The following is a 25071-nucleotide window of genomic DNA, read 5'->3' on the forward strand; positions in this document are numbered from 1 at the left end:
GGACATGGTACAATCATCACAACCCAGCTGAAGGCCTTTTAGCCCATCATATCCATGCCAGCCCTCTGCAAGAGCAACTTGGTTTGTATCATCCCCTCTAAAGACAGCCAAAAGAAAATCCCAAACCATTCATTGCCAACATTTGAAATATACAAATAGACTACATGTGGGCAATGCCAGCAGAATTTTGTAGTGAAAAGAACTGTAAGTTCTGGGAACAAAGCAAAGATGGGAAACTGGGCACTGGAAGTAGTGCATTGTAAATGCAAAGACATTGGGTGAAATCGTACCACAAAGTGGCAGTGTGTTGGTCCCGGGTATATTTCATGCTGTCATGTGGGGGGATGGGGGGGTGCCTCCAACTCACCGGTGAAACCCGGCTGCACTGAGATTGGGGTGTCATGTTTATAGAGTGCCCCGACACACCAAACAATGACCTCCCCCACCCAGCCCACCATGGAAGTCACAGGGGCGCCACCTCCCGTTCCCCTGGTCAGTGCTGGCACCCCGCTTTTTCCCGTTGAACATTGGACCCTTCCTCTTTCACCGCCCCCACCCACACAGTCAATGCAGGCACCCAACCATCACCCCCCTCCCCCCCCCCCCCAAACAGTGGTCATTGCTCGCACTCCCCCTATTCCCATGTCTGCTCTTGCCCACCATCACAAATAAATGGGGCCCATCCTGGGGCTGCAGAGGGAGCAGTGCCAGGTCACTGCCTGACCACATCCCTCTACTCCAGGGACAATACTCAGGTTCACATCTGGGTGAATCTGTTGTGCACCATGTCAGCATGGTTTGAATATATGGCGGAGGGCCCAATATCTGGTGGGGGAGCTGTTTAATAACGTAGATGATAGTAAAAGTAATGTAACCCAGGCTCTTGCTTGTTATGGGCATGAACCTGATCAAGTCACTGGCGGGGGTGGCAAAAATCAGAAGTCACCATTCACTGGTGAGATCCACAATTTCTCGGCTTTCGCCTAATCTTTAGCCTCTGCCACCATTTCCCATGGACTGCAAGTGTGGGCTCAAGACCGCACCCATTGAAACCAGAGGGATAAGACCAAGTGAGTGACGAAGAATGAAGACACATGGCAACTTCCCTGAACGACGCAGAGAACCTGAGTTGAGCACTGAAGGAAGGCTACAGAACAGACTTTCAGTCCTGATTTTAAACCGCAGTAGATGGTTGTGATTTTAGCTTCTAAAAGGCAATCCCTGTAATTGATATTTCAGGTGAATGAAAAGATCACCTTTTGGTTAGAAGGGCACTGAAAAGACTGAATCATTCTGAAATTGTCTCAATCATGACATTCAGTATGGCTCTAGCCTGGGTGTGAGACCATTTTTTTGATACCAGTATGAAACACTAAATTATGGTGAGCTTAAATTCCTGTGCTGAAAAATATTTGTGAAGGAAAACAAAAGGCCCATTAAACGTGAAGGTCATGTTGAAGTTTGATTGTTGCCATTTAGTCTGACAAAAACGTCATTCCTTCTAAATCATTTTTTTCAGTGTTGAATCAATTCTATCCGTGAATTAATGGGCTTGGCGCATGGAGTTAAAGATCCGTTCTGCCATCACAGTGAAATCTAAAATATAGTCGTGTTTGTTTGAAGTACAAAGATGTGTGAAAGATGGATTAAGGATCGTGCTATTGAGGAACAGTCTGTTCGGATTTCACAGCTAGTGGTTGATAAATAATGCTTGTAATCTGAACACTCAGGGTTTTTTTTTCTAATTACATTAGACAGAATGTTGTTGTTGAACAGGCCTTGGAGAGCAAATGTAGGAGGGCAGCCATATTTCTTCAGACTGGTGAAGCAGAGAAAAAAATAAAATTATTCCTAACAAGGCTGTCCTGGTAAATTTTATAAACAGACATCAACAGTGCTGCACTAATATGTTTTTCAGGCAAATTTTCAATAACCTTGGTCTTTAATTTCATATTAGTTGCACCTGAGCATTTTTTTGTCTATTAATAAAATTGCCCTGTAGCCTTAATAATCCAAAATGATCTAATTACTATCGTAACTAATTGCCTATTAATAGTTTCAGCAGGTCCTAAAATGAAACAGAATGCATCACTTTTAATATAAAATTCTATTTTCCTTGTAGGGAGGGCAGCTGATGGCCTAGTGGTATTATTGCTGGACTATTAATCCAGAAACTCAGCCAATGTTCTGGGCATCCAGGTTCGAATCCTGCCGTGATAGATGGTGGAATTTGAAGTTGATTAAAAAAAACATTTGGAATTAAGAATCTACTGATGACCGTGAAATCATTGTAGATGAAAAAACTCATCTAGTTCACTAATGCCCTTTTAGGGAAGGTAATCTGCCATCCTGACCTGGTCTGGCCTTTATGTGACTCTGACTCCAGAGCCACAGCAATGTGGTTGACTCTTAACTGCCCTCCAAGGGTAACAAGAGATGGGCAATAAATGCTGGCCAGCCAGTGATACCCATGTCCCACAAATGAATTAAAAAGAATATGCACCCTCTCAGAAAACTCTCAATTTTTAAAATTGCTGCCCACGCCTGTATATTCTGATTTATTGGCAGCACTGAAAGTGACATCCATATTGAGGAGTTGATTAGAAGCCTGCTGTGTGTGTGTGCGCGCGCGCCTGTGTCCTGATATTCTCTTTAACATTGATGTCTCTAGAACATGAGTTAATTTAGTTTACTATAACATAACCATTCTGGTGGATATTGGTTTTGGAAGCTGTAATATTGTTCTGCTCAGGAAATTTCAAGTGAATAGAGTATCTTGGGCAATTTATGTGCATGCCTCACTAGTTTATCAAAAAACACTTGCGCATGACTGGGTCAGATCCATCCCTATCCTGCCAATCAACAAGGCAATTAGAGAAGTTGCTACAGGAAGGATATTGGATACAACACATTTATCAGAAGCTTCTGGTATGAAGAAACACCAAGGTGTGAAATACAAAGAAAAATATGAAAAATTGGGCCTCTCATTAATGTGAAAATGATAATGTTCATTATTTTGGGGGGGGAAAAAAGACAACAAAATAGTAATAGTGGGTTTATAAACTCTAAGCAATATTAGGCCATTCGGCCCTTCAAACTTGCTCTGCCATTCATTTTTGATTATGGCTGATCATCAAATTCAATATCCAAACCTCCCATCCCTTGATCCCTTTCGCCCCAAGAGCTATACCTAATTTTTTTCTTGGAAATCAGACAGCGTAGTCATGAATTCCATACATGCACCACCCTCTGGGTGAAGAAATTTCTCCTTGGTTCTAAAAGGTTTGCCCCTTCATCCTCAAACTATGACCCCCAGTTCTGGACTCTCTCTCACCATTAGGGAACATTCTTTCTGAATCTACCCTGTCTAACCCTGTTAGAAATTTAAGTTTCGATGAGATCCCCTTTCACTCCTCTAAACTCCAATAAATATAGTCCCAACTGACTTTGTCTCTCCTCATATGACAAACCTGCCATCCTAGAAATCAGCCAGGTAACCCTTTGCTGCAGTCCCTCTATAGCAAGGACATCCTCCCTCAGATAAGGACACCAAAACTGTGCACAATACTCCAGATGTGGCCTCACCAAACCCCCACACAATTGCAGCAAAACATCCCTATATTCAAATCCTTTTGCTATTTGCCACCTTTACTGCCCGCTGTACCTGTGCGCTTACTTTGTGTCGGATGCGTGAGGACACTAAAGTTTCATTGAGTATCCATCCCTCTCGATTTACACCCATTCAAGTAATGATCTGCCTTCCTATTATTGCTACCAAAGTGGATAACCTCACATTTATCCTCATTAATCTGCCAGGCAGATGCCCACACACTTGGCCTGTCCAAATCATGCTGAAGCATCTCTGCATCTTCTTCACAGCTCACCCTCCCACCCAACTTTGAATCATCTGGTAATTTGGAGATAATCTATTCCGTTCCCTCTTCCAAATTATTAATAGATAATGTGAACAGTTGGGATCCTAGCACAGATCCTTACAGGACACCACCAGTCGCTGGCTGCCAATCAGAAAAAGACCCATTTATGCCAACTCTTTGCTTCCTACTTGCTAACCAGCTTTCCATTGAGAGGGCTGGAATTGGAGACCATAGACACACAATTAAATGTGGAAGCTTAAAAACGGAAACGTCTTTATGTGAAATTGTGAAGTTCTGGAATTCACATTCAATGTTAGTGATTTGATTTATTATTGTCACATGCATTGATAAGAATGGTTTCTCGCGCAATGTGTAGACAAAGCATACCATTCATAGAGAAGGAATGGAGAGGGTGTAGAATGTAATGTTACAGCCATATCTAGGGTGTAGAGGAAAGACCGATTTGATATAAGATGGGTCCATTTCAACCATCTATGGCAGCAGGGAAGAGGCTGGTTGAAGCAAGAAAGCATCAAGGTTTATGATTAAATTACACAGATGACCCAAGAAAGGAGGAACAAAGGGCTATAGGAACAAGTCAGATACATATGATTATAGCTATTTACCTGTGTCAGCTCTTTAATGAATTATCCAATTTCTCCCAACTTTCATCACACTCTGTAAAAGTTTCCCGTTCGTGTATGTGCCTCTTCCTCCCAACAGGAAGTGGAAATAAACTCCCTTTTTAAATAATGGAGGTTTGATGCAAATTAAGCTAGCATACTGCCTTCTAATTTCAGAAACCTGGGTTGAAATCCAACTGGGTTGACAGGTTGGAAGGTTATTGCATAATGGTCTGACGTGAACTAAAATTGGACTCCTTTTCTCAAATCGTTCTGATTCATTGCCAAATTTATAAGAACACAATGGTTAGTGCGAGGAAATAGAAAATGTATCACCAGCGCCGTAAGGCGTCCATCTTGTTCTATTGCTCCATTCATCCCCTACATATCTGCCCTGACTGAACTTAAAATGCAAAAAATATCTTTTGTTTTGCAAAGACCTCTCATACCACTTTTCAAAGGGTAAATGTTTTATCATTTAAAAATGGAATGCATTTTTTCTATAACTGCAGTTTAAATGGGACACCAATTTCAGCATCACATTTTTGCAATGGAGCTTTTTATTTTTCTATGCCTGTAAATGATCATGGAGGACCATAAAGCATGTCTTCTGATTCCAAGGAAGTATTGAGTCTGTGCTTTGGAATTGGAATGTTATTAAATGTCACTGTTATTTTGTTCCCTGTCACATTTTCCTTCCTGCTTTCCTGAAGGCATTGATTTATACTGGAGTAGTTTTATAGATATTGCTCACATGCCCGTTATTTTAATTTTGAGTCAACACACATTGTCTGTGGACTGTTTGGACATAGGAATATCATAATTAACCTGTGTTTTGTCCACACACTTCCTATTGCAATGTCACTGGATGGTAATCTTATCATTGGCCCCTTCCTTATCCCAAGGAAGCCAAAGCTAATTATATTGTCATTGCCATCAGTATTGCTGAGATCAGGTAATATCATAGAATCCCTACAGAGCAGAAGGAGGCCATTCATCCCATCAAACCTGCACCAATAACAATCCCACCCAGGCCCTATCCCCATAACCCCACGTATTTACCCTAAGGGGTAAATCCCCAATCAACCTAACCCGCACATCTTTGAAATGATGCAAAGGAGCACCTGGTGGAAACCCATGCAGACACGAGGAGAATGTGCAAACTCCACAGAGGCAGTGACCTAAGACCAAAGTTGAGCCCAGGTCCCTGGTGCTGTGAGGCACTGTGCCAACCACTGTGCCATGGTGCCATCCTGAGTAACTAACTGAATAATGAGTGGGACCATCATGATTTGTGTATTTACTAAAATAGAATTGTCCTGAAAAATTGTGGGCTGCCATCACACCCGTGTTGGCCCTGTCAGTTTTGGTTGCTGGACAACATCTACGTGGGTAGCAAATGTCTGTTATGGGGAATTGAGATACCTGTCTACCTCCAGGATGGCTTCACCAAATCTCTTCCCACCTCTCCCATGATTTCCCAACCACAGGCACCACCATTCCTGTCCGCGAGGGGGCCACTTTCACTCTCCTGAAAGCCGGAAGCTAATATACCTTATCCTGCTTAATTTTCCAGCCTTGAGTCTGCCTTCTCAAATTAGAGCAGGCAAACTGCCAAATTAGGCATGTCTGCCGTGGATCAATTCCCTCACCAGTTCTGTCTACTGTGCCTATCAAAGGGGCAGGTGGAGATCCACTTCCACGAAGCAAAATGGGAAATTTTCAGAACAGTCAGCAGCCTTTAGTTTCTCCAAAAAGTTCAGAGTTGGGGTGTAATCAGTGTCGCTCACTTTGAGGCCTGTTTTATAAATGCAAGAGATGGCTATACTGAATTTTAGGACTCTACCTGGCTTTTGTGAATTCTGCTGATTTGTCATTCTAAGCTAAACCACCAGAAGTAATTCAGTCTTACACTTTTGTTATCTTAGCACCCTTACAGTGCAGACGGAGGCCATTCAACCCATCAGGTCTGCACTGACATGCTCTCACACCACCCTATCCCCTTAAACCCGTGCATTTACCCCACTAATCCCCCTAACCAACACATCTTGGAAGACTAAGAGGCAATTTAGCATGGCCAGTCTATCAAACTTTCACAGCTTTGGACTGTGGAAGGAAACTGGAGCACCCAGAGGAAACTCACACAGGCACATGGAGAATGTACAAACTCCACGCAGACAGACAGCCCTGGCACTGAGAGGCAGCAGTGCTAACCACTGTGCCACCATGCTACCCAAATGTTCACAAGATCCACCTCTTATTTTCCAACTTCATCCTACTTATCATAATGACTGACCAGTACCCTCACCTGGACATTCTTTCTTGCTGAAAGAACCGAACTCCCCAGGCAGCTTCTCTCAGCTGTTAAGTCTACTCCTGGAATTGTCTTTGCACCACTCTAACAGTGCTAACAAAAGCAATGAAATAATAAGTATTAATGTTTGTTTTCATTATATCAACTCAGTTTCTTTAGTGCAAACAGTTTAGTCAAAACCTGCACTTGCATTAGAAATGAGAGTTTTTGTAAATTAAAAGAAAAACAAGTTTTTTTTATATATTAAAATGCCACATACAATTTTGTGCAGAGAAACAGACATGAGCTACATAAGTGGAACAAAATTACTTATAGCTAACTGGTGTACCCTTATCTTTGAATGCATATTGTTTTCTGGATTAGAGTTATATGTTCAACATTTCTTTCACCACAAGATAAGTCATTTTATGGGTAGTTGCTAAATTACTTTTTTTATTCAGTCTGTTTCTGTTGGTGGTAAATCCATCTCCTTTCCTTTTCCAGCCACCCTGGGTACATTAGATTTCAGCTTGCTGTACGACCAAGAAAACAATGCACTCCATTGCTCAATAAATAAAGCAAAGGTATGTAAACTTAGAACATTGCACAGAATCTGTCGTAGGTGACACTGTCTATCAATTTTGTTTTGCATTTTGTAATAGGTGCAAATTGTTCATTTATTTTCATAAAATGTCAGATAATTCAGTTGATAGTTGTGAGCTTTATTGCTGGATGTGGTAATGTGGATTTGAGAGAGATTGTACAATCCAAAGTGAACGGCATTCATGAATACTGCATTGATCAATCTAATAGCTTGAGTCTTGTCAGCCTTCTCCTATATACTTGCAATACTGGAATTTAGTTTTCTTGATTTACTTTCCCTACTAGTCTGCTTGATCGCAGCTGAGCTTCTTTCCTATATCTAATCCGTTATCAAGCCCTGTTTCAACCTCTGCTGAAATCCTAAGCCATACATATCAAACCTAGACTTCTGCACTGCTCTTGATGGTTCCTCTGCTTTGAGCCTTCCTAATATATACCTTTATCCAGAATGCTGAGAGCTGCATCTCCACCCAGGAGCAATGGCCCACATCATCCTCTGTCTTCTTTCCAAACTCCATTAGTTCCTAATGGCAGCATGGGTGGCACTGCTGTCTCAGCGCCAGGGATCTGGGTTCGATTCCTGGCTTGGGTTACCACCTGTGTGGAGTTTGCACATTCTCCCTGTCTCTGTGTGGGTTTCCTCCGACTATTTCAGTTTACTCCCACACTCCAAAGATGTGCAGGTTAGATGGATTGGCCATGCTAAATTTCCCCTTCGTGTCAGAGGGACTAGCTAGGTTAAATGCATGGGGATAGGACCAGGCTGGGTGCTGACTTGATGGGCTGAATGGACTGTAGGGTCTGTGATTTTGAGAATTGACAATGTTTCTTGGGATCACATTTAAATCCCACCTGCACTTCACACCTCCCAGTATTACCCATTTTGCACCCAACTTTTAACATATTCCCCTCTGTTCCAGACTTCCATTTCAGATTGCTTTACACTGACCAACTTCCCAACTAGCCCTAATTTAATTAATCAGCAGGGCAAAGACTTGCTGACTATCCCACCCCAGCTCCCCATGGCCAAAAGATAGCCAGATGAACTGCAAAACATCCTAAGTGTTTGCTGGCTTGGAAACTACTCCCAGCTGGGCTTATTCCAATGAAATCAATCCAATACATCATGTATTCATGTTTACTGGAATATCTTAATATATATTGTTTCAAACTGATGTGAGACGATGGAATACTGTCCTGGACAGATTCCTGGTCTGCATATCATTCCAAAAACTGAGATGTGGATTGAACCTCCTGTGAACTGGTTTCAACCACACGGTGCCAGAATATAAATCAGCTAAATTCCTCTGAGGCCCAAAGCTCTGAAATGTGGTATTTGCTGAAGGCGCTTGCATCTGAATGTGCTTTCCTAATTGTTCTCTTTTCTCTCCTTGATATCCACTTGTTGTTCAGTTGTCTGATGCTCTAAGAATTTCTCCTAAGTGCAAAGGAAATATGCATTCTTTTGTCTGCATAAATTCAAAATCTAGTAAAGCAATAAAAACACACCATTTCAAATTTGATCTCATCTTGGTAATTTTCTTATGAAGTAATCTACATATAGATTATCCCACTTGTAGAGTAGCCGGTGTGCAGAGGTTGAGGTTACATTTGGCTTTTTCTTTGACTTTTTCAATTTTTTCATGGGATGTGAGTGTTGTTGGAAAAGGCCAGCGTTTAAGGAGCATCCTTCATTGTTCTTGATAAGGTGGTGGTGAATCACCTTCTTGAACTGCTGCAGTTCATGTGATGTGGGTAACCAATTGTGTCATTAGGAAGGACTTCCAGGGTTTTGACCCAGTGACAGTGAAGGAAGAGTGTTCCAATCAGAATGGCATGGGATTTGGAGGGGAACATGCAGGGGTTTTTTTTCTCGTGTTCTTGCTTTTTTTTTCTTTTTGAGTGATAGAGATTTTGAGCTTGGAAGGTGGTGTTGAAATTTTGGTGAGTTGGTGCAGTGCATCTTGCATAAGGTAGACACAGCATCCATAGCGTGCTGACAATAATGTTTAAAGTGGTGGGGGTTGGGTGCTGATCAGACACATGTCTGGATGAGTGCAACTCAAAACACCACTCAAGAAGCTCAACACCATCCAGGACAAGTGGAGAGTGTTCCATCGTGCCCCTGACTTGTGTCTTGTAGATGGTGCACAGACTTTAGGAAGTCAGGAGGTGAGTTAGTTGTTGCAGAATTTCCAGCCTCTGATCTATCATTGCAGCCACAGTTATTATGTGGCTAGTCTAGTTTCTGGTCAATGGCAACCCCAAGGATATTGAATGGAGGTGGGGGGTGGATTCTTTTTGATGGTGATGTCATTGAATGTTAAGTGGAGGTAGTTAGATTCCGTCTTATTGTGGATGAGATACTTGATTGGCATGAATGTTCCTTGCCTTTTGTCAATACAAGTGTTGTCCACGTTGCTGCAAACAGACACAAAATGCTTAATTATCTGAAGAGCTGTGAATGGAATTGAACACCGTACATCACTGAACAACCACGCTCCAGAGTTAGGATGGTGAGAAGGTGATCGATGAAACAGCTAAAGATGGTTGTGCCTCAGACACTACCCTGCGAAACTCGTCCTGGGACTGAGATGATTGTTAGGAACCAGATCTGAAACTCCAAAGTATATAATGATTTCAGACTAGATATCAACTTTTTTTTAGATTCTGCATTAGGATGAGCACAAGGTGTTTCACTCCAGGTATGATTTGATTGACCCACTAGGAAGCTTTTATTAAAATAAATGTTATTTAACAGTTTAAAGAGAACAATTAGCATTAATTTTACCAATTGAAAATACTTAAATATGACGAGGCATTTTTCTTAAAGTTAACTATTTTTATATTTTCATTGTAAGCAATATCCCCACAGACATATAAATCTTCAGACTAAGTTAGCACAAAAGAAAATAGATGGTGGATTTCCAGCCTTTTAACCCCTCTGGACAGATGTAGAAAGACAACTGTCTTCTGACTGCCACAGAGCAGCTTCCAGAGAAAGGGACATTTTCTGGCAGATCCCAGTTTTCCAATCCAGCGAGAGAGACAAAGACACACACAAAGCCACTTCTCTCTAAATATCCCAAGCAACAACTGACTTTATTTCTGTGTAAATGTAATTCTGCCCAATCACATCCTGTTGATTTCCTGCCAGTCAACCAAATCAAGCCCTAGTCTGAAAAACCCCAGGGGAAAACAACACTGCATTAGCCCAGTTTCAAAACAAACATTCTAGCAATTAGGACCAATTATGCTTCTGCAGTATCAACAGGGGCTGCCGATTATTGACAAAGCAGTGCTAATAAATAGAACTGACTACGAAAAAAATCTTGCACAAGAAACATGATGCAAATACCTTTCTTAAAGGCATAGTATCATCACACGATTGATTTCCAATTGACACAATCTTTGTTGGTGCAAGAATTGTCTCAAAGTAGTGACAAGTTTTCTCCTTGATTCTATTTACATTTTTAAAGATATTTTTATTGGAAGTTTTCTATTTCACATTCCCAAAGTCTCTAGTACAGTGCTAAGTGACCATTATTCCACAAACGTACAGCAAATGACCAGCAAATGCTCCAATCATCAATTATTGCAAACATTTTAGTCAGTGGCGCCTCTTGTACAGAGAAAGAAAGGATGGGGGTGTAACAAGGTAAAAGCATGAGCACATGGCCTTGTGGTGCATATCCTCCTCCACAGTATAACAAAGACTGCTGCACAATAAATTGGATCCTTTATGGGGTAATTTACAGCCAACTGGGGCCAAACTCAGCATCCCAGGACCTCCAAGCAATAGAAGTGGAACACCAGGATACTGCTGTTGGTATAAGTTGTGGCGTGTCAGTATACGCGCTCATGTACAGGGAAGAGTAAGCCAAGGGTTTGTACTCCTCGCCTAGGCTCATAACAAAAGCCTCCCTCTTCTCCAACCTGATCAGAGGCACCGATCAGGCTGCCCATCACATGTTCCATTGCAGAAATCCTACTGCCAAGGAGAAGAAGAATCAAGACACACACATCAACACAGGATATCATGGGGAAAGATGTGACCACCCTCCTCCTGACGAGATAAAGTAAACCCTCTAGAATTAATTAGTATAAATCAGAGCCTATATCAACATCACCTACCCGGATAAGTAAATGGAAGCTCCAGAAAGAGGAGAGCATCAGGATTATTTCTGAATCCCCGGACAGCCAGGGGATTCTCTTCTTTGTTTCATCCTTTCTCTACGCTTTCACTCAATGGCAGCCAACATCTTGACCCCAATGGCATCACTGAAGCGTAGGCTCCCTCACCAATGAAACTGTCACTGCAAACTGGGCCCACCCACCTCAATCAAACAAGGAAGGACTTGATGTAACTTAACTTCCTTTGGCCAAAATTTAGCCAGGATCTTTCAGGATCACAGCACAGTTTGTGCATATCAGGATTGGATAATTATGGGCTGTGCATCAGGATTTAAAAAAATGGATTAATAGATGAGTCTTGCCTTCAATTTTACTCGGGCCGTTTTGATGCCTCCTTGGTCAAATGTTTCCTGGCTGTCTGGGTCAGTCACTTTCATCCCAACTCTGCAATTCAGTTCCTTTGTCCAAGTTTTGCTAAACAATATCATGAGGTCTGGAACCAAATAGTTCTGCTGGAAGATAATTTGGGCATTGATGAGTAAATATCATTTAATTGCAGCAAATATAACCTTCCAGCACACACACTGATGATTGAGAAAATAAACTGAGTCAGAATGTATTTGTCCTACTTTTACTGAACAGGCCATACCGGGTCAATATTTCACTCTAATCCAGTTGATGCCAGTACTGTTGCTTTGCAGGAACAGCTTGGCTCAGGGCACTGTTCCAGACCACAGGTCTTCAGTACTGCAGCCAAGATGTTGTAAGGGTCTGTAATCTTGGCTGTATTCACTGCCCTCTGCCTCCTCTTGCTGTCATGTGAAATTAATCTAACTGCCTGACATGACTCATCAGGATGATGGGGATCTCCAGAGGTGGTAAGAATAGCTCACCCACTTAGCACTTCTGGCTGAAGATGTTTTGCAAGTGCTTGAGCTTTTATCATTTATATTCGCATCCTGGACTCTGCCATCAGTTTCTTAAATCTGATATAAAAATCTATTAAAATACAGGATTGTTGTTAAAACCCATCTAGTTAACTGGGTTCCTTTAGGGCAGGCAGTCTGCTATCCTTATCTGCTGGCTTATATTCAACAAGATGATTGATTCCTTTTGTGCCCCCCCCCCCCACCTCCCTGAAATAATGTAGAAAGTTACTGATTATAATTTAATTGCTTTGATAATGTATAATGCAAATAAAACTGGGTGAAGCACCCAATGTGGCAAGTGCACACCTAGTCAATCCCATAAAGCCCTCCTCATTAACATCTTGTCATAAAAATACTCTTTCTCTTTGGGGATGGGGATGTCATGGAACCTACCCCTCTGGTTAGTTGTTTAATGGTCCATCACTGTTTATGCCTGGAAGTGGCAGGTCTTGGATTATGGGGTTGCTTTACTTTAACACGATGCTGCTTCAGTTTGGCGTGCAAGTATTGCTCTGCTGTGGCTTCATTATTAGGTAAGCCTTCCTGCATACTCCATTGCACCAGAGTTGCAATCCTGGCACAATGAGAATGGTAGAATGAAGGGTAACCCACTCTATGTTTCAGATTGTGATTAAATACTAATCTGCTGCTGATGGCCTAGAGCCCATTATAACAGCAGAGTTCTGAGTTGCTATGCCCGTTCTGAATCTATCCCAGTTAGCACTGTGGTAGTGCATGTAAATTGTAGCATGAGGATGGGACTTGGTGTTGGGGGGAGATGAAAGAGAATAAGTAGTTTCACGTTCTCTGCAGACTGTTTAATCGTTTGAAAAACTACAGGTGTCACTCAGGCCTACAGTCTTGGTGAACGTTGTGGTTAGGAACAATGGGGGTACTTGAGAGACATTCATGCATGAAGGGGAAAATAAATAAACACAGCTGACTGGAAGCGGAGTAGAAATCCATTAAGCTGTTAATGAAAGCCTATTTTGGAGCACTGCACTATTATATTGAAAGAGATCGAAGATTTTCAATCGAATAGAGGGAGTTTCAAATGTTTCAGCTTTCTAGGAAGGCTCAAGGACTTCAAACTAAGGCTTCAGAATCCATTGGGCTGAGAAAACAGCTGTGGAGAGGGAACACTTACATCACCCCAGTGATATTGAAATCTCCTCTGTCAGTGGACTTCAGAGATTTGCTCACACCTGCAGCTTCTGAAAGAGAGAAAGGGAAATCCCTGTTGCAGAATGGAGTGCTGTTATGCTTTAAAAGCCTGCCAGCTGTTCAAGAGGCATGGGTGTTAAAGTGACCTGGCCACTTCAGATTTTTACATCTGACAGGCAGAAGTGCAGGTATTAATTACAGGGCTGTCTGAAATCATCGTGCCATGGTCTACAAGTCTGTTAGGAATAGAAGGTGTAGTCCAACCATGAGACTCTGGAATCAGATGGGTGTTAACAACAGCTTTGTGGCTTTTTATTCCAGATTTATTTAATTAGTAGGATCTAATTCCCCCGTTGTTTGGGGGTTTGAACTAAATTGGAAAACTAGTCTTGGCCTCTGGATTACTACCTAGCAGAATGACTATGCTACTGCACCCTTAGAATTTGTGAAACAGAGTTGAAGTTGGCTCTGTTGAGTGATTAAAATTAAAATTGCATCTGGAAAATGTAGTCTGTCAACACAAAATTTTAAAAAAAAGCCTTTTCAAATTGTAACAGGAAATCGTGCTGTGGAAAAATGGCCTTGAATCTTAGTGAGAAAGAAAATGCACAAAAGCTTTCTGTCTTTCTGTTGCTCAGCAACATCTCTTCCTTCGGTTTTAATCCAACAGTCTGACAGAAATCAGTTTGATCAATGCTTTAGAAGAAAGGAGCTCAGACACAATGAAGTTTGCTATGATTTTTCATCATCAAATGTGGTCAAAGTTTGAGGATTCAATGCAATTCCACGTTCAAGGTCTGCAGATAAGGAAGGCTTATAAAATTCCATTTGGTCATTTGATTTTGTGCTTTCCTGACATTAGTTTCAAAAGTGGTGTTTTTAAAACAAATGTTTCAGCCAGTCAGCTTTTACTGAGAGCAAGTTGACATTCACAAAGTCGAAACTTTATCTAAAGTGAAAGGCAGGCATTCTGTAAGGGAGTATGTTGCCATGGAATCGAAACCTAGCGTTTCTATGTCTGGAGAGTTGTGATCAAATTGGAGATGGTCTGCAAAGTTAATCCTGTAAAGTGAAGGAACCTCGTCATAAATAACACACTCCTTCCTTTGGAAACTCTCGGCATGTTTATCGTCTTTCTTTATTGACAATAAAGAAATGAATTATGCTTGTAATTTTAATATTTCGAACTCGCTATCATAGTCCTCAAAGGATTATAAATCTTATCTGGTTTAAAAAAAGCCAAGGGCAAAGGTACTCCCAAAAGAAAGTGAGATTGGATGTATGCTTTCTGTCTGCTGATTACACAATCTCTGTTGCAAGATGGGCTTTTTTTGTCCAGTCTGAGTTCTTCTGCCTTTGGTAGATATTGCAAGCTTTACACTGTGGTTACTGCTTAAATGTTACTAGGAACAATTGACAGTGAGTGATGAGGGGTGCTTTATAGGATGGATTTTAATGCCGTCCCTGAGGCGGGTTTGCCACAGGCCAATAATTCAGCAGGCAGGAACCCCTGCTACTTAATTAAACCTGTGGTGGGAAGGCTTGTGGACAACCTTGTCCTATTGCCAGTTGAGGCCCTTAAATTTGCAATGAATGCCCACTTACTGAGCTTCATTCCTCAGCTGATGGTTTTCACCCAACTGTGAACAAGAGACTTGCCATACTTGATGCCCAAAAGGCAAGTGCTATTGCAGTTGCTTGCAGGCCCTGAGACGGTGGTCCTGATTCAAAAGTATTCAGTGCTTGATTGAAAAATATGCCTTTTGAAAATAGGAAAACCACTGATAATCAGTCCCCTGCCCTTGCTGCCAGCAACTCTCCCTAATGATTCCCACCCCATGATCTCCTTTCCACCATCACTTTCTTATGCCTGGGTCCATGGAAATCCTAGATCTCAGATGGGTGTAGTCCAGGCAGCAACCATCATCTCCCTAGTGGCACTGAAGGGCTCTGGCATCTGTTGGCCAGCTGCTTTCAACTGAAAGAAGTTCTATCCCCGGGTGCCCTTGATCCGAGGGAAGGCCTGCCACTGTTCAGTTAATTGCCTGACCAAGATGTAATGAGGTGGTGTTTCCACAAAGGAGGTTTGGCAGTCACTAGCTGCTCTTCAGCTGGCTGACAAGACCCCCATCAATCCATTGAATATTGCCCATTGTGTTTGTGGATACTATAACTATATACAGTGGTGAAAAGATGTGACTTTTCACACTGTTGTAAGTTGTCCTGAGTGCAAAGTGGGCATTTTCCACTTTGGTTCCTCTAGTCATGTTGATCACAAATTAATTTCTGTTAACCTTAATTGAATACACACTCACCATTTGCTTCAAATTGTTAAAAAGTTTTTGTCACAAGGCTTACATTAACACTGCAATGAAGTTACTGTGAAGTTTCCCTAGTCGCCACAATTCAGCGCCCATTTGGGTCAATGCACCCAACCAGCACATCTTTCAGAATATGGGAGGAAACCGGAGCACCCAGAGGAAACCCACACAGACACGGGGAGAATGTGTAGACTCCGCACAGACAGTGACCCAAGCTGGAAATCGAACCCGGGTCCCTGGTGTTGAGGCAGCAGTGCTAACCACTGTTCCACTCCATCTACTGAATCAGTGGTTCTTTAGTTATTAATAGCACCTATCTCAGTCTCAACACTGCTTCTTTTGACCTCTCCTTCCTCTGATTTGTCAGACTAGTCCTGCAACTCATTGTGGATCAGCAGGACTTTCCTCCAACTAATATCGGGAAGACTAAAGCCAACGACTTTAGTGTCAGTGACGTACTCCATTCCCCAGACACTAGTCTATCCCTTTCCCTGTTCACAACTTTGGATGTATATTTAACCTTGAGACGAACTGCTGATCACATGTCTATGCAATTAACTAATGTTGCCTGACTCCACCCCTGAAAATGACAGACTGAAACCAGGACAGCAGACACATGGGAACGTCACTTTGTTGTACCCCACCTAGACTTGGAAATATACTGCTGTTTTTATTCACTGTCACTGGGTCAGAATCCTGGAACTCCCTCCCTACCAGCACACTGGGGGCAACCACAACAGATGGACTGCAGTGGATCAAGGTGGTGCATCACCTTCAATGGAAATTGGGGATGGGCAACAAATGCTGACCTTGCCTGCGCTATTCGTATCCCATGAATGAATGTTAAAATAAAATCCCGTGAGGGTCCACCCATAAGAACAGAGCAGAGTAGGCCATTCAGCCCATCCAGCCTGCTTTGCTATTCAGTACCATCATGGCCCATTACCCACTTCAGTGTCTTTTTCTAACACTACCCCCATATAGCTCCTTGCATCATTGGGTAGTCATAAATCTTGTCGACCTCTGCTTTAAATGTGCTCAGTGACGGACCTTCCACACTCGACTCCAAACCAGCAAAACGAGGCCAGAAAGGTTGGGACTAAATGTTTCGTGGAATTTTCTGGATGCGCATCTTGAAACTGATTTGCAGACAGCTGAGGGGGTCATTTAAATGGTCAAAGAAATATTTTGGATCATCTTTTGTTCATTTGTTTTTTTCCGAATCTTATGCCACTTCACCTTTTGTCTTTGTGCCACTTGTTGAGTATAATTTATTTTGATCCAATATAAATTACTCCCTGAAATCTTCATTCCCATTTGGAGAGACTGGTTCACTGATTCTGATTTCCTCTGCCATGTGCAGAAAGCACATGGTTTCCTATAACATTTTTCTGGTGATAGGCATATTATTCCATTGCATTTGGTAAAAGGTATTTTGCTTTTCTAATTGTCCGCTGTGCTTTCTAACCTTCCTGTGCCACATGCCGTTCTTTGGTGGAAAATGGATGGATAGTTGGAAATCCATTTTTGTTTTATCCTATCTGAGTATTTTATATCTGCTAAGAGATCCCAAAGCTTTAGCTGACCCACCCGACTCTACAAAAGCATTGAGCCGTTGCAGATGGGTTACATTAGAAATAGAACTCATCATTGTTTTTTTTTATAATGCTTTTGGGTAACTGAACCAACCAATTGAAAATTTAATTTGCAAGTGCACTGCTGTTGAACATAACTCATTTTGATGCATTTTTGCAATCCTTAAATTAGGGCTTTTTTTTTAAATCTCTGTAATAAATGTCACACTTTTGGATAGAAAAAAATAATTAGTAGCACCAGTTTGTTTCCCTTCTTTTGAGAAGATGGCAGCCTATAGAGGAAATGTAAGCCAGGTTGTGCTACCCTATACCAATGTAAAGATAAAGTGGTTCCACTTTGCTAGATGTTGTGCCTGTGGTGATCAGTATACTGGTTGGGTGCCATTAAGATGGGTCGAAGCATGAACATGCTGTACAGTTCTTTAGAGGCACCCACATGTCATGTTTTATACAGCTGTGGATGAAAGAAAGTATGCTAAGATGATCAAGGACACATGTTACTTGAGTCAGCTACACTGCCCACACCTCATGCTACCTCTTCTGCATCCCAAGATACTACAATTCATTTCTCTAAGTTCCTAAACATATAGTTGGCATAAATGATTGTGACCTGCCTCCTCAGGGACTGGGTTAATAGAGAGGCAGATGTACCATTCCTCCATCTGCTTCAAAGCCATTCTGTAGCCATTATGTAGCCTGGACTGGGACTTGCAGAAACAGCAGTGGTGAGTGTAACTTGAAACTTAACCGCATCCCCTTGCACGCTGACAGATGGTGCTATGGAGTGGCACAGCAGAAACCTGCCTTGCAAGCAAGTCATGCAGCACCACTTTGCCTTTGGCAGCCATTAAGCTGGCATTTGGATGCTGGTTTGCTCAGCCTGTATCTAGATTCTGCTTCCCTTCAATCCCTTCAATCTACGTGCCTTCAGCAAAGGCTCTGAAATGAATGGAAAGCTTTGCAAAGTGTTGAACAATTTTGTCCTCCTATTCTGTAATGCCCCTCTTATCGGTTAGGCCTCTTTTAAAGTTGACTTGTGCAAACTTTTACTTGCCACTCCTATTGTGTTTCTGAGACTATTTGGCATGCATTTATGCATTTCTGATGGGAGGGGGGTTCGTGTTGCTGGGAGGAAGTGGGTGGTCTGCCTGTGCCCCTCCCCCACCCCATGAAAGTGATCAAAATCTGGCCAATTTTAACAGGTAGGCCTTGTTGCCTACAGTTGGAGCAGTTCGCTGACCAGAGGAAGGACCAACAGTTTCATTGCAGACTCAGCTGGTCATTGGAACTTGGGCTGGTATGGGGAGGAGGGCAGGGAGAATCTGAGGGAGGACCTTGGTGATGGAACACAATGGAAGGATTCTTATGGGACCCGGAGAAACATAGGTGCTCCTCCTGATTCCTACCCACCCCCAAAAATATTTACAATTCTGTTTTTCTCCCTTTTCTGGAGTGAATGTTTAAGATGATGGATGGGATGCTGACCAAGCGGACACCTTGGTCTTGAGTGCTACATCGATGTTGGTTGGGGATTTAGTAGTGATAGTGCCACAGAAAGCCAAGGGGAGGTGGTTGGTTCTCTTGTTGGAGATCGCTATTGCCTAGTGTCTAGTGTGGCCTCTGTTGTAGGCCACTGATCAGTCTAAGCCCAGATGTCGTCCAGGTTTTCCTGTGGGTGGACACAGTGCTTCAGTAAATCAGCTGCTGTCAGGTGGGCTGTTATAAAGCAAGTTCTGCCCCTTCAGCTGGATATAAAAGATTCCATGGCACTGGTCAATAAAGAGCAGGGACATTCTCAGTGTCCGGGTCAATATTTATCTCGATGGACAGCATCAAGACAGATTACCTGATCATGCATTTACATTGGGCTTGCTGAGTGCAAATTAACTGCTGCATTCCTCAGGCTACAAAGGTGACTGCTGTTTAAAAGTGCACCATTGGCTGTAGAGTCATGAAAGGACCTTGAGTTCTTTTGCCCCACTCACAATGGCCCAGGGGGCAAAGTGTCTTCTATTTCCTGACATAAGCTCAAACCCATTTCCCACCAAAGATTGCACAATTAATGTTACGCTTTCTGTGTCTCATACTTACTTTCCCACCAACTGCTCCCTGAAATTGTTCATTGACACAGCATGAATTGTTTCTGCTGAAAATCTGCACTGCGTTAGAATCTTGTGTGTCGAGTATTATCTCAAAATGATAAAAAAAAAATTTTTGGCCCAGTTTATTTCATAATCTATATGTTGTCAGAGATAGCAGTTATGAAGAAGTACAGCCGTTTGTATGAAATCATTATCATAGATCAAAAGCCGCAATTCAGTGCAAGCTTGTCACTACTAAACAGTATGAAAGGATTCGGAGTTTAGTCATCATAAATCGTGATTCAAATGCAAAATGAACTGATTTTTTTTTTCCCCTTCCTTTACAAAACATATTTCTCTTAGGAGTTGAGCAATTGATGTTTTCGTGATAAAGTGTTATAAGGTGTGATTGGTCTGATCTATAGTGGTGGTCCAATTGTAATTGATAGACACATTTATAGAAGATAAGAGATGGTTGGACTTGCTGAGTTCATTGCACAATTAATGTTATGCTTTCTGTGTCTCATACGTACTTTTGTTTCTCATCTGCTCGTGTTTCTTTCATTGCATGCGTTTTTTTGAGGAAAGGTACCAAAACTTTGGCACAAAAAGGTAAGGATTTTTGCCCCCCTCCTCCCTTTAGTGAGCAGAGCTTATAGTTGCTGATTGAAAACAATGCGCATATTTCTTGGGTAAATTATTACAAAGGCCTAAAAATTTTATTGTGCACAAATTTTGGCTGAAAGCGCCTGGTGACGGGAGCATGAAAAATTGGTCCTCTATTATCATTTGTGTATTAGGGCATCACGGTGGCACAGTGGTTAACACTGCTGCCTTACAGCACCAGGGACCCGGGTTTGATTCCCGGCTTGAGGTCACTGCGGAGTCTGCACGTTCTCCCCGTGTCTGCGTGGGCTTCTTCCCGGTGCTCTAGTTTCCTCCCACAGTCTGAAAGATGTGCTGATTAGGTGCATTGGCCATGCTAAATGCTCCTTCAGTGTGGCCGAACAGGTGCCAGAGTGTGGCGACTTGGGGATTTTCACAGTAACGTCATTGCTGTGTTAATGTAAGCCTTCTTGTGGCACTAATAAATAATGTAACCTTATTACTGGCATTAGAGGCAACTTGCTGGCTAGTGGTTGGCTGAAACCAGTGGCTCAGTGAGGCAACTGGGAGGGGAGTGTGAGTGCACCTGCTGGGGGCAGTTTGATGTGGAGCCAGGAGGAGTATTTCCACACTTTCAGCTAGGTATGCCATTGCCTGCTCACTACTTGACACTGGCTTCCAAACACCTCTTTATGGACCACTGATTTAACCGCTAAATATGATGGAAAAGTTTGCCCCAGTCCAGTTTCACAAAGGGGCCAGAAATAGCCCTTAAGGCCTTGATTGGCATAGGCCATGGGCAAGATCAGTATTGGAAGGGACCAGAATGTACTAATCCAGGTTTTAAACATATGGAATGCAGAGCACGGTCCGCCCCTCCCTGAGCCCATGGGCTCTCTGTCAGAGTGGTCTCTTCACCTCTACTTTGAGCCCGAAAAACGTGCTGTGAATCCAATTTCTAGGCCAATATTCTTGTATCTGAAAGGATCTGATAGACTTCTGCTAGTGAATGCTTGTTACTTTTATTGTGTAATGCAAAGTAGAATTATACTTGGGATGTATAGATAGTTAGTATGCAGAAAGTAATGGGGCGGATTTCACCCCCCCCCCCCCCCCCCCCAAGTATTCCAAGTGTTGAATTTGCGTGAAAAAACTGGAATGATTCATGTTTTTTCAGTAGGAGTTCAGAGAAGAATCTCCCATACTCTGTGCACCGCAGAGGTCACCGGCACGAATATTATTAAATTTCAGGAGGTCTATTCCTGCTGGAGAGGCTGAAATCAGCACGCTGAGCGGACTACTGTGCATGTACCGATCTGTCAGTGCCGAGTTCGGCACATGCGCAGTAGCCCCACGCTGCCAGCTTCCTGTTTTTTTTTTCTGGCCAGACCTGCAACATCGCCGCCCCCCGCCCCCCCCCCCCCCCCCACCAACACCATGGTCCGATTTGTTGTCCTCAGGACCATTCCCTGGCCCTGGCCTCCCTCCTTGCCCCACTGAACCTGCCCCCCCCCCCCCCACCCCCACTGATTTTCCCCCCCCTGGGCACTGCCCCATGCCCAGTGGGCAGTACCAGAGGCTACTCTGGCACTTCCAGAGGGCACCACCTTACCCACTGGGGGGGCCCAATTGCCCTCCCCTTTCACTCCAGCAGGTCGGGCCCCTAGCTCCCTGAAAGTGGGGAGCTACTGCAATCCCAGCTGGAGCGAACTACTCTGGCAGAGTGGGAGGGTCTAGCGGGCTTGGAGATTTCAGTCCTGGGCCTGCTAATGATATCCAAATAATATTAAAATGACCATTTTAAATCATCAGTGTGTCTCCCCGCCAATTTCTGGCGCAGAGCGGATGCCCCACTTGCGCTAACCCTGCGAATTGGCAGACATGAGGTTCACCTGGCCCACTCTGCTAAAAAAAAAAATTAGTGTAACGGGATGGAAGAATCGCAGCCACAACCTCCACTCTTGCGGTGCAATGGTTAATGTCCCTGTCTCTGAACCAGAAGCTCTGGGTTCGAGTCTCACCCGAGGATATGATGGCCAAGGAAAGTGTGTTCATAATGTGGTCAAACAGATTGAGTGTCAACCTGAAAACCCTCTTAAAAACATGCCGGTGAGTGGCAGTAAATACGGGAGAGACTCTAGGTCAGGCACACCTAATATAGGCTGGCGCCCCTCAAGCTCTAAACTTCGGGCGGCAGACTAGAGACTTGTTCCAGGAGTGAGTAGCCATGGAAACAGATGAAAGTCTGCATTAGTGCACCACTAGATGTGTGAAGAGAATCAGAAATGGAATGATCTCTACTAAATGCATGGCTTGTTCTTTAAATGGGACATTTTTAGTTCCTCTTCCAAAACCTACTAAAATAGTTTGTCATTTCATGTTTAGCCTGTTAATAAAGACCTACAGTACTTTGGCCCTTCGAATCTGCACTGACCTCACTACACCAAATCTACATTAATCCTACATTCCAGCACTTGGCCCATAAGATGCTCATCTATGTGGCTTTTATAAATTGCGGTTTCCCACTCCTCCTACTCTGCCAGGCAATGCATTTCAGACTCCCACCATCCTCCTTTGCATGAAAAATGTTTTCCTCAGGTCCCCTTTAAATCTCCTGTCTTTCACCTTAAAATTATGCTTCCTCATTTTTGACCCTTCAACTAAGGGGAACAACAGCTGTCTGGACCTGGGTGGAATGCTCTTTCGGAGAGCTGGCGCAGACATAGTGGGCAGAATATTCTCTTTCTGCACTGTAAGGAGTCTATGATTCCTATCCACCCTATGTGTACCCCATGTTGCAACTGTACAAAACTCTGGTGCAGCCGCACTTGGAGTATTGTGTACAGTTCTGGTTGCTGCATTATAAGAAAGATGTGGAGGCATTGGAAAGGGTGCAGAGGAGGTTTACCAGGATGTTGCCTGGTATGGTGGGAAGGTCTTATGAGGAAAGGCTGAGGGACTTGGGGTTATTCTCTTTCAGAGAGAAGAAGGTTACGAGGTGACCTAATTGAGGCATACAAGATGATCAGAGGGTTAGATAGGGTGGACAGTGAGAGCCTTTTTCCTCGGATGGTGATGGCTAACACGAGGGGACATAGCTTTAAATTAAGGGGTGGTAATTATAGGACGGATGTCAGAGGTAGATTCTTTACTCAGAGGGTAGTAAGGGTGTGGAATGCCCTTGTTGTGGACGCGCCAACTTTAAGGGCGTTCAAATGGTCAGTGGATAGGCATATGGATAACATTGGAATAGTTTAGGTTAGAGGGCCATTAGATTGGTTCCACTGGTCAGTGCAACATCGAGGGCCAAAGGGCCTGTACTGCACTGTAATGTTCCATGTTCTAATAATCCTGTACACATCAATCCAGTCCCCCCTCAGTCTTCTCTGCTCTAAGGAAACAACCCAAACCTATCCAGCCTGTCTTCATAGCTTAAATGGGTGGCATGATGGCACAGCGGTTAGCACTGCTGCGTCACTGTGTTTCACAGTTTGGGCTTGAGTCATTGTGTGTGTAGCGTCTGCATGTTCTCCCGTGTCTGCGTGAGTTTTCTCCCACAGTCCAAAACTGCTGTTTAGGTGCATCGAAAATGTTAAATTCTCCCTCAGTGTACCCGAACAGGTGCCAGAGTGTGGCGACTAGGGGATTTTCACAGTAACTTCATCACAGTGTTAATGTAAGCTTACTTGTGACATTAATAAATGCTCCATCCCAAGCAACATCCTGGTAATCTCCTCTACACCCTCTCCAGTGCAATCATACCCTTCCTACAGTGAGGTGATCAGAACTGCACACGACTCCAGCTGTGGTTCTCTGGGCATGTTTTTCTTATGTTTCATGCTTAATGGAACATGTTCTCCTTCCATTTCCTTTTTGAACATCCTCACTGTTTTGCTGTAGAATTTCCCACAAAAAGCTGTTCCAATCTACTTTGGCCATATCCTGCCTTACCCTAATAAAATCTGCCTTCCCCAATTCCAAAGCCATTTTTGCAGACATCTTTTTCCTTTTTCCATGACAAACCTAACTCGTATTGTATTGTGGTTGCTATTATTAAAATGCTCCCCCACTGCCACCTTGAATGCCTGTCAAACTCTGTTCCCCAAAATTTGACCCAGCACTGCACTGTCTCTTGTTGGACCTTCTACACATACACATAAAAAGCTCTCTGAAATACGTTTCAAGAAAGCTGCGCCCTCTAAACCCTTTACACAATATAATTACTCCAGTTAATGTTGGGAATGTTGAAATCCCCTAACGTTAGATGGATAACATGGTAAATTGACCCTAGTCAGGGAATTAGCAGGGCAAATATGTAGGGTTACGGGGATAGGGCCTGGATGGGATTGTTGTCGGTGCAAGCTTGATGGGCCCAATGGCCTCTTTCTGCACTGTAGGGGTTCTATGAATATAATTACCCTATTTTTAACACACGTCAATGAATTGTCTACATATTTGTTCCTCTATTCTCGCTCCCAGCAATGTGACTGCCCCATTTTTATTCCTAAACTCCATCCACAAAGTCTCCTTTTGAAGACCCTACCAAGATACTGCAGTTAATTGACTCCTTAATTAATAATGCAACACCATCCAGTAAGTAAAGTCCTTCTTTGATGACCCCGTGTTCCATTAGGGAGAGAGGAATTGAAATTGTTAACTTGCAAGTGAATCTCTTCTCAGCGCTGAGGGAGTGCTTTAGTGGTTGCCGCAGAGAACCTGGGAGACTGACGGAGGTGAGTGGCTACATGAAAAGAAAATATGAAGGAAAAACTACGTGGGAGGATACAGATAGAATGTCACATTTATTACCAAGAATCGCTGTTCTTTGCTAAAAGCGAAAGCTTCAC

The 25071-nt window shown here is 43.0% G+C and overlaps 1 protein-coding gene across 2 annotated transcripts in view; it reads left to right on the top strand.

Annotated features, from left to right (window-relative positions):
* The window catches only part of LOC145357375 (double C2-like domain-containing protein beta), a 300330-nt gene that overhangs the window by 49506 nt on the left and 225753 nt on the right, over positions 1–25071 (top strand). Inside the window, exons 2-3 of one of the 2 annotated variants that reach the window (XM_080210683.1) lie at positions 7296–7375; positions 20207–20230. In XM_080210683.1, coding sequence (XP_080066809.1) covers positions 7296–7375; positions 20207–20230 — 104 coding nt within the window. The remainder of the gene's footprint in view (positions 1–7295; positions 7376–20206; positions 20231–25071) is intronic. The other variant, XM_080210684.1, reaches the window with a different exon arrangement.

Source organism: Carcharhinus amblyrhynchos, chromosome 23 (assembly GCF_965287045.1).
Source record: "Carcharhinus amblyrhynchos chromosome 23, sCarAmb.v2.hapA, whole genome shotgun sequence".
Lineage (NCBI taxonomy): Eukaryota > Metazoa > Chordata > Chondrichthyes > Carcharhiniformes > Carcharhinidae > Carcharhinus > Carcharhinus amblyrhynchos.